Source organism: Camellia sinensis, chromosome 10, assembly GCF_055761805.1.
Source record: "Camellia sinensis isolate YWXY chromosome 10, ASM5576180v1, whole genome shotgun sequence".
NCBI classification, from domain to species: Eukaryota; Viridiplantae; Streptophyta; class Magnoliopsida; order Ericales; family Theaceae; genus Camellia; species Camellia sinensis.
Genome location: NC_138970.1, coordinates 190,516,021 through 190,527,407, shown reverse-complemented (window position 1 = coordinate 190,527,407; position 11,387 = coordinate 190,516,021). Strand labels below are relative to the sequence as shown.

The 11,387-nt window shown below is 35.6% G+C and overlaps 1 protein-coding gene across 1 annotated transcript in view; it reads right to left on the bottom strand.

The window, feature by feature from the left end:
• Positions 1-940: 940 nt before the first annotated feature.
• The window catches only part of LOC114318879 (uncharacterized), a 57,738-nt gene continuing 47,291 nt past the window's right edge, over positions 941-11,387 (bottom strand). Inside the window, exons 2-6 of the mRNA XM_082890696.1 lie at positions 4,967-5,001; positions 2,427-4,703; positions 2,023-2,328; positions 1,845-1,932; positions 941-1,738 (exon numbers count right to left, since the gene is read on the bottom strand). Of these exons, the coding sequence (XP_082746822.1) occupies positions 941-1,738; positions 1,845-1,932; positions 2,023-2,328; positions 2,427-4,703; positions 4,967-5,001 (3,504 nt within the window). The remainder of the gene's footprint in view (positions 1,739-1,844; positions 1,933-2,022; positions 2,329-2,426; positions 4,704-4,966; positions 5,002-11,387) is intronic.

Here is an 11,387-nt window from a genome sequence, read left to right as displayed (position 1 = left end):
TTAAAAAAATGTGAGGGTAGGGAACAGATTAGAACTCCTAAGGGTGGAATGGTAAGGTTGCATATTATCATGTGATGTGGCACAGAGTATAGTATGGGCAGCCCATATATTTACAGGAAAGAGTAAGCATGTAGTAACATGTAGTAACACTTACCAATATCAACTGTTTGCGAAGATGGAGAGGCATCCACAGGAGATAGACTTGCAAATGCATCCACAGGAGATGCAGGTGGGAGCTCAACCAGGTTTGCTTCTGACATTGAGGTCGTCGACCTCCTCTTAGTGGCTTGCCCAGGTGGCATCTGTGTAGTCTTTGTATCTAACAAATGAATTGTAAGCAACCAAAAGTAAAAATTTAAAATGCATGACAATTTATGATTAATACACAGATTAATCAAAACAGATTAATACACAGATTCAGACAGATTCAGATTCAGCATTAAACCAGATTCAAGCAGATTAATACACAGATTAATCAAAACAGATTAATTGACAATTTATGATTAATACACAGATTAATCAAAACAGATTAATACACAGATTCAGACAGATTCAGCATTAAACCAGATTCAAGCAGCAGATTCAAGCAGCAGCCGCATTTCAGCATTAAACCAGCAGATTCAAAACAGATTCAGCAGATTCAGATTAATACACAGATTCAGACAGATTCAGACAGATTCAGCAGCATCACCAAACAGAAGAGAAAAAAAAACATAGAGCACTTCAGCAGCAGCACACAGAGGAGACAGTAGAACAAACACAGCTTCAAACAGATTCAGACAGATTCCAATGTTTCCAAATGGACCACAATGAAGCAATAGGTACAACATTCCAGACTTGTTGTAACTAAACATGTCTTCATTAACAAGGCCATGCCATTACAATCAAGAGCATTACAATGAAAATGACTTGATAATGCAAAAAATAAAGGATATTACAATCAAGGCTCTATATCATCATCTGTATCCGAGTTACTATGACTATGAAATTCATCTTCATCATCAGTAGGATCATTTGAATGTTGATCATTATCATCACAGATAAAATCATCTCTGTTTGGACCCTCTACATGTACACTTGTACTAGATTGCAGAACCACTTGACTTGGAATAATATCAGGTGCAATATCAGTCCTACGTAAAGTGTTGCTAATGGAATCTGCAATGCTGATTTGGACAATTTCAGTGGTCTCGTCCTGCTGGAACACATCATTCGGAATAGGCAATTCATTAGCATCGGGATCTACATCCTCAAGCTCCGGCACATTCCATATTCCTCGACGTTGAAATCGCTCTACGACTTTCCAATGTTCACCTAATTTGGTATCATTGACATAAAAAACTTGTTGCACCTGACTTGGCAAGACAAATGGGTCATTTTGATACCAACGGCTTCTTACATCAATGGTTGTCAAATGTGTTTCAGTGCGAAATGTTCTGTTGCTACCAGTGTTAAACCATTCGCATTGAAACAACACAACTCGATGCCCGAACATGTATGTCATTTCCCAAACTTTATTCAACTGACCATAGAAATCAATTGACATACCATGATGATCCCCTTGAACAACCAACCCACTATTTTGACTTTTACGACGGTTGTCTCGCTCTTTCGTGTGGAATCGAATGCCATTACAAATACAACCTGAATAAATATTCACTATTGGACTAGGACCATTAGCTAATGACCACAACTCATCAGTTGCTTCCGATGATCCTTCAGCTCGTAATTGATTTATCTACATGAACATGTGACAAGGATGCATGATGTTAATATCAATCTACGAACAGTGAATTATGTTTATGATGAGAGGTTACATATTATCTAAGTATCTTATATATTACCCGCTCTTTGAACCACCTAGGAAATTCTTCTTGTTGTTGTCTTGTAATGTCATGTACATTTGCATTTTGTAACTGATTCTTGTGTTCTCTACTTGAAAAATCAAATGTGAATAATTAGTACTTGAGTGTGATCATAATGAAAAGCATTTTGCATAGACTTAACTAAATGAGAACATACTCTAGATATTCATCAATTTCAGGACTATTATACAAGATAAACCAATGAGCCACTTTTCTTTCATTCTCAGACACGTCAACTGCCCTTTGAGTTAGCCCAAAAGTACGGACTTTTTGTGAAAAAACTGAATGCCCTGAGCCAACATCACCACCATCTTCATTTCTTTCCTCTCTGTTAAATACGGTTTCAATCCCACCAAGATACATAGAGCAAAAAGTTAGGCATTCTTTGACAATGTAAGCTTCTGCAATTGAACCTTCTGGGTGAGCTCGATTTGCTACATACCCTTTCAAAATCCCGAGTAATCTTCAACAAATAATATGAAATTATTATGTAAACCATATATATGGGTATACTATAATATTAAAAAAAATATAATTTCACATAAAAGAGCATAAAAATACCTTTCGATAGGGTACATCCATCGATATTGCACTGGTCCTCCAAGAATGGCTTCGCGAGGCAAGTGAATAGCTAAGTGAACCATCACATCAAAGAATGCAGGTGGAAAAATTTTTTCTAGCTTGCAAAGTATGAGTACTATGCTCTCTTGTAATTTTTCCAAATCATTCACCCTCACTGTTTTTGAACATAACTGTTGAAAGTAATTTCCCAACTCAAACAATGCAATAGAAATGTCCTTGTTAAGATACCCACGCATTCCAATAGGAAGAAGTCGTTGTATAAGGACATGGCAATCATGGCTTTTCAAACCGGATAACTTGCCGCCCTTTGTGCTCACACACATAGAGATGTTTGCTGCATACCCATCAGGATACCTAATCGATTTTAAGAACTCGCAAAAACCTTGTCTTTCCTTTAGGGACAATGTGAACAATGCAATGGGCTTTTCAAAGGACCCATCCGCGCGCCTCTTTAAGTGCAAATCCTTCCTAATTTTCATATCCTTTAAATCCATGCGTGCTTTTTCCGTATCCTTGTTCTTCCCATCAATGCTCAACAAAGTCCCAATTAAATTATCACATATGTTCTTTTCTATGTGCATGACATCGAGGTTATGTCGTAACTTGAGTGTCTTCCAGTAAGGCAATTCGAAAAATATGCTTTTCTTTGTCCAATTCAGGACGGTATTTTCATCCCTTTTTCTTTTTTGGTTGCTTGGATGCTTCCCAAATGGTTTAAATGTTCCTGAATCCAATTGATTTAAAATTTGTTCTCCTGACAACTCCGAAGGTCTTGCTCGATCATCTGCCTTACCATTAAACAGCTTACTTCTTCGCCAAGGATGGTCTTCAGGTAAGTATCGGCGAGCACCAGTGTATCCTATCTTACTTCTTAACCGTTGTGATGATGCATTCTCATTACAATTGGGACAAGCCAAATATCCTTTTGTACTCCACCCTGACAAGTTACCATATGCAGGGAAGTCATTAATAGTCCACATAACAGTTGCATGCATTCGGAAACTTGCCCCAGTTGAGGCATCATAAGTAACTACACCATCTTCCCATAACTCCTTCAACTCGTCAATTAATGGCCTCAAGTAAACATCAATATCTCTCCCGGGTGCTTGCGGTCCAGGAATAAGCAATGACATCATGGAAAATGGTTGCTTCATACACTTCCACGGTGGTAGGTTATAAGGCATAACTACCACAGGCCACATACTATATGAGTTGCTCAAATTTCCAAAAGGGTTGAAACCATCGGTGGCCAACCCTAACCTCACATTACGTGGTTCTTGGGCAAACACAACATGTTGCCTATCAAAATCCTTCCACGCCTCACCATCGGCTGGATGCCTTAAGATGCCATCATCAACACGTTTTTCTTTATGCCATCGCATATCTCCAGCTGTTTTTCTCGACATGTATAATCTTTGCAACCTTGGTGTCAACGGAAAATATCTCAAAATTTTATGAGGTATCTTCTTACCTTTGCCATCATTCATTTTGTATCTAGGCTCCTTACAAATCGAACAATTTTCTAAATTTGCATTTTCCTTCCAAAAAAGAGCACAATCATACTTACATGCATGAATAGGCACATATCCTAAACCCAAATCACGTAAAAATTTCTTCGCTTCATAAAGGGTCCATGGAACCTTTTGATCACTTTCTGGTAAAAGGTCTTTCAATACGCCTAACAACATGTCAAAAGACTTATTGCTCCACTTGTTTAAAACTTTTATATGAAGCATCTTAATGACAAATGATAACAAAGTAAACTTCTGACAGCCAAGGTATAATGGACGACGAGCATCCTCTAACAATTTATCAAAGTTTCGTCCATCTTCTCTTTGCTCATTATCATTCTGCTCACCCTCTTCATCATCATCAAAAATATGCGCCATGTGATAGTCATTTAACATATCATACAATTCATCTTCCACGTGAAGGCATTCATTGGTTGTCCCTTCATCACCAACACCTTCAATGTCATTGTCATTATTCCACACACGAGGTTGATTGACAGAAACAGTTTCCCCATGGTGCACCCAAGTCTTGTATGAAAGTGATATCCCTTTTCGGATCAAATGATATTCCACATCCTTAAAGGTATGATGTTCAAAATTTAGGCAATCCATACACGGACAACGAATTCTATTATCTACGCCAACATTTGTCATTGCAAATTGGAGAAATGACTTAACCCCTTCTCTATACTCCGAACTCAATCTATTCCTAATTGACATCCAACTCTTGTCCATATTTGGTGACCTACAAAGTGAAGATTATGTTAGGTGAATAAAGCAAAAACCAATTAACTAAAAATGAATTTTATTCCTATTTTGGAGGTTAATTTTGTTATAAGGTGAAAAAGTTATTTATACGCTTTAGGCAAGCATCAAATCTCACATTCCTTCCTATATTATTCAACTATAATAGTTATTGATTCCATTATGGTTGTTTTAGTATTCAATAAGCATAATATTGAACACTAATGCTGCTGCCAAGAAAAGAAGAAAAAAAATATTAAGAACCAACAGGAAGTTGCTACTGCAGCATGAAGCTGCTGCTACAGCACAAAGAACCAAATTGTATTAACTGAAAAGAGAAAAGAGAATAGATATGGATTATTTGAAAAGAAAAAAGAGAATAGAGAAAAGAGAATAGATCACCTAGGACCAACACTATGGATATCCAATAGGGAGAGAGAAAAGAGAATATCCAATATATACATAAGAAAGGAATGGTGGGAATGCTTTTTAATAAAGTGTACAGATATATTCAATGAACCATATCTTCATCTTATAGATTTGTCAAATAAATTATTTGTTGTGTACAATTTATAGGATTATTTGTTTTTTTTTTTTAAAGAAATTATCGAAGTGATAATTTTTTTTACAACATAGGAGGTAAGAATAAGTTAAATAAATTAAAAACATCTAATTATTAAATTGTTAAAAGTCTATGTATGAAAATCAAATGATAGATATTAAAAATAAATAAATCAGAAAGTATGTATGAAACTCAAATGATAGAGATATAGATATAGACATAGACATAGATATGGATTCTTCACTAGAAATAGAAATGAGGGCAGTGAGTTGACAAATTGCAGAGAGCATTCGATGAAACAAGATTGAGAATGGACTCAGTTAAAACTTCCCTAGAAGGATGGATAAACAACCCATGTTTGTCAGTCTCAAGGCTTAATTTATGCAATTTAAAAAAAAAAACCATGCCCATATTAAGTTTAATTTATTCATTTTAGATTATCTATATATACTAAACTATCTAAAACATGCAGCCTGGTCAAGAGCTTTGTAATAAGTTAATAACAAACTTTTTAGAAACAATAATTTTAAATAATGATAATGAAGATGTCCATGATTAATGAGAATAAAGCATGACCAATAAATTTCCATGGCATTGCGTCTTGCTAAATCTAAAAGTTCAAGTACACTGGACCAATCACTATTCATTGACTCATAGATTAAGATAGGACTGTATTTCATACATTAAGATAGGACAAAATTAAAGACAAAATTAAAGACAAATAAAGGGTCAGTAACATATTACAAAGGTCATTAAAGTATAGTTCATTTCTTTACAGAAGCAATTAAAGTTAAGTTTACTCCCAAAAAATATTAAAAATTCTTAAAAATCAATGCACATTTGAGGTTGACTAGATGCTACATTTTGTCTTAGCTATATGGCCAAATAACATGAACCTACTCTCACACTTTGACCCCTAAAATACTTCTTAGCATAGACCTTGTATTCAATCAAGAGTGATGCTATAATTACATTCTTTTTATTTTATTTTATTTTATATCATATGCAAGTCTTGGTCTAAATTAACATTAGTTATAAACTATTCTAATATTTAATTACAGGTCAATTATGGTAGTGAAACAAATAAATTGTCAAATCAAAATTAATTACAATCCATTGTGATAATTGATTATGTCTTGAAGTGGTGTTACTGCCTCATTGTGATATTTTCAATTACGGCCAAAATGGTTTGGTCTTATGTCCCTATGTGACTATGATTAATAGCTTGAATTCATTATTTGGTATGTATAGTAGATTTTCCTTCAAAATACTTACATGTGCAAGGTCAGTACTTACAATTCTTATAGCAAATAAACCATATACTATTTCTATTTCTAAGAAGAAAAAAGGGCCAAAAGCCAAATTGAAACAATCCAAAAAACAAGGACAGAGACTATGCATTATTATTCATTCAAGCACCATTGATGATATTTGCAGTGCTCCAGTGAGAAATTAAAATCCATGTACAACAAACAGTCCCTTAAATGTTTCTTTCTTTTTTTTAAAGACACTTCACAGAAGCTTGCGATTTGCATTTCGAGCTGCCTCTGGTTCTCCATATCAGGAAATTTCGGGGACCATTTGTGCACTTTCTTTTCACCCTTCAATGGCTTCTTCCAAATAGACATTGCAAGAAAGTGGGTATATGTACTCTATGTTCAATCCTTGCATTATTATGAACATGTGAATTTGAGTCTCTTGCTCTCACTAAAAATGGTCACATGATGGTTCAAGTGTGATGTTGAAGTTTGTCTAACAAAATGAGAAATGTTTTAGACAACTAATTAGCGGTGGCTCTAATGATGTGGCAGTGGGTCTCACCCACTACCACAATGTGTTCGTGAGCAATGCTATAGACCACTAATTTGCTATCACTAATCCCACCACTAGTAAGGTGGCAATTGAAATGAAAAAAAAATAAAAATAAATAAGGCACAATGTTTGTGCCTTGTTTTTTTTTTTTCAATTGTCACCTCATTAGTGGTGGGATTAGTGATGACAAATTAGTGGTCTATAGAATTGCTCTTATTAGTACAACAACTTTTATTTGAAGGAATTGTCACGTAAAAATGTTTAATACAACAATGTAAAATAAAAAGCATATAATAGGACAGATATTTCATTTTGCTCTGCATTGGGTATTGCATAAGAAAGAAGAACCTTTCATGGTTTTATTATTCAAAATTTTGAAATCACACCTTTTACAAATCAACCATCACTTCACCATTTGATCGAGCCACTTATCACATCTTTAAGATTGGAAGTGATTTCCACTATACACTGCCCTATTATAGTGCCATGCTCATACTTTAAAGCCATAGCTCCGTATGGATAGACATTTTATTAAACCTTTCAATTTTCTCTCAGTTTCCAATATAAGATTCATAAGTAAGGCGATATAAATTTTCTTAAAAAATAAGTAAAACTAATTTTGAAAACTCCCAAAACTTAGATATATATAAACTCACAATTTGCCTTACTTGAATTGTTGCAATACCAACTCAACACCACACCCCTTCCAAGGGAGAAAATGGGACTAAGATATGGGCAAATTTATTTATTTATTTTTTATTTTAAATAAGGTTATGGGCAAGTTGGAAATGAAATACAGTCCTATCTTAATCTATGAGTCAATGAATAGTGATTGATAATGAATTTATCATACATTCAAAAGATCTGACTCAAGCCTTAACACTGGACCAAAAAGACTACGGTTGCTTTCTATTAAAAATTTCCATAATATCTTGTCAACTACATAACACTATTAATGTAACAATTACAAGATTGACCATGTGGATACATTCAAAAGAACTTAAGGCAAAATTTAGCAGAAAATGTGGATAATTCCTTTTGTGTACTCATAGTAGTAATAGAATTCCATTAGAATATTCAACTGGACCAGATTGACCATCAATTACAAGCCTCCTTTAAGGCTGACAAATAAACAGACTAGGTTTAAAACAATACTTAGCAACAAAAGAAAATTTTGCAACTTACAGGCATCCACGATTACCATATTTATATGACTAATTAAAGGATGTGTAAAAGCATTAATCTGCTTGTAAACCACATAAAGTAACCAAAAATAATAATATGATAATAAAGAGACTACATATAGACATGGGTGGAGCTACAAGGAGGTGAGTGTGATCAATTGACCCCAAATGAATTTTGAAAATGTTTTTCTTTTACCAATGTATAATTATGCACAATTTTTTGGGATTTTCAGAATTGACCGAAGTGGAATTGTTAAAAAAACCAAAGATGGAGTTGCAACGATGAAAAACAGGAACACAGGGGACCATAAATCGATCGATTATATATATATATATATATACATGAACAGAGAGAGAGATTGAGAGAGAGAGACACTAACCTGGTAAGTACAAGGCGGAGGCGAAGATGAAGAGCGGCAAACCCAAGGGACGAAGTGAGGAGATGGTGGGTAGGGCTTGATGAACCGATCGGAGGATCAAGGAAATAGGAAACTTTTTTTTATTAAGGAAGAGGGCAACAATGAGGGAAGATCAAGGCTCTCAGGAAACATTTTTTATTTAATTTTTTTCCAAACCACGTAGTTTATTTCCTTTTCGCGACCAACATCTGCTGGTAGCCAAAAGATTTGATGTCCCGCCTTTTTTTTTCGCGCTCCCGCCATCACGTTTGGCGACCACATTTTCTATTTGGTCACAAATACTTAACTATTAGCCACCAAAAAAATGTTGGTCACTAAAACACCATCATCCGTGACCAAAATAAATTTTGGTGGCAGATTACTATACTTTTTGTGACCAACTAAAAATAGGTGGTCACTAAAGGTGTTTTTTCTTGTAGTGATTCTCAAAAATCAATCGTGTATCCCATACTTTATTCAACTGGAGAGTATTGGCAGAATAGATGACACCTGGCTAACCTGTAATAGAAGGAGAAGATTCCGGCAGCCTATCATGTTCCAGTTGATCCACTGGAGGAAGAGCACAGATACGTCCGGGACTCCTCCGTACAACAGGTATGTACTTTGCCACTTTGCCTCATAGTTTATAGGTGAAACACTATGTGTTTATGTGCAATAGTAAGACACAAATGCACTTAAACACGCACACGAGAGGGAGATATAGAGATAGAAATACTGTTATGACTTGGGCTCAGTTCAAGGAGTCCTTCTTTGAAAAGTACTTCCCACAATGTGTCAGGGATAGGAAAGTAACTGAGGTGTTTACTTGCCATTTCTCGTGCATTATGGTTCGAACAGAGGGACACTTATTCAAACCCACTTGCATGATGGCCGATATGTAATTTCTCATCCATTTGCACTGAGCATTGTTGCATACTAAATACATTCTAAATGTACATGATTTTGAGAAATTGTTTAAACAATAAGCATGGGAACAAACAATATACAAAAAATTATCAAACAATATATTAAAAAATTATCAAATAGTTCATATATATTGACGCACCTTTTGTAAATACGGGGTTTACATACCATTTCTTGCGCAATACGGTTCGAACACTCGAATACCTATTCGGATTCTCCTGCACAGTGGCAGATATGTAAATACGGGGGAAAAAATGGCCTACGACCACGAAACGTAACCTACGGCCACTGAGAGATGGTCTATGAGACCTCTCCCTCCCTTTGGGAAGAGAAAACAGAGAAAACAACTTCAACATTGCAGATCCTTAATTGCTATTTCTGGAGATTGTTTTCTTCATAATTATATATCTGATTTCAGCACTTGCTGATATGGAAATTCTGTATCTTTTTCTCAGTGAAACCAACTACCGCCTTCAATAATACATAAAACATAACAGGTAGGTCGGTGAAAAGCTTCCCGTAACTGGGCCTCGTCAAATAGGGATCTTCAACGCTGTAATGAAGCAATTATGCGAAATAAATGCAACATTTTAAGCGAATGCTAGGTAAGCAAGTAAACTCGAGTGAAACTACACTTCGTGCAGAAAGGATGTAAGAAAATTATGGAATTCTCACAGTAAAAGGACAGGTTTTGGCTAACTTTTTGGCAGATCATCAATGTCAAACAGAAAGCCAAGAGATAATGGATCTCGGTATAGTCAATGTTGAGCCATGGAGATACAGAGTCGCCACCTAAATATTTTTTATGGGGGAATTTAGGAAACCCTGACTCGGTGCCAAAGGCCACGTGTCCGTCATCACCAAAGTTGCCTCGGCTTTTGGCTTTTTTGGCTATTTTAGCCTGGGCTAAAAAGCTTGGTTTGAGAAGAGCTTTTTGGCTTTTTGACTTTTTTGGCTTTTTTTGTGAGAGAAGAGTGTAATGATTATGAGTTGGATGTGATGTTTTGTTTGTTATGACTAAAATAGCCTATTTTGTTAATTTTTGTTTACTGGTGCACACACAATAAATTTTCAATTTATAATTTTATCACAATTTGACTTTAACACACACCACAAACATTGGTAGTTTTCATCATACCTTAGGGGCGTAAGGGTAATATACCCTTGAAAAAATAAAAATACTAAACCCGGCTCTTTGGATTGAGATGCTTTTCATGGTTCAAACGCATTAATCTTCCACGAGCTATTGTTCACTAAGGCTCACAAGCTCTCCAGTAGACAGAAAATGAGCTCCTTCCAACGCACCAGCTGCACTAAAACACCAGCACGATCCACAAGAACCGTAATGCGCAAGAAATGGTATGTAAATCCTGTATTTACATATCTGCCACTGTGCAGGAGAATCCGTATAGGTGTGTTCGAACACTCAAACACCTATAAGGATTGTCCTGCACAGTGGCAGATATGTAAATACGGGGTTTACATACCATTTCTTGCGCATTACGGTTCGAACACTTTGTAGAAGAAATCATCTCGAAATTCTGAGTATAAAATGGTCTAAAAATTCGGGTGACATGCTGGCAGATTCAAGATAGATTGTTCTCAACACAGTTTCCCACATCTTTATCCGGCCGGCTCGCACCGAATGAAATTTAAAATGTAAACTCTCCATGAGCAATCCAAATGCCCCCATTGTATCAAAAGCCTAATTTTAGACGACTCTATCTGAATACTTCAGTTCTATGCAGTGCTGAAGGTGTCACATATGGCTAAGTTTATCAGAAACAACATTATCTGCCGATATA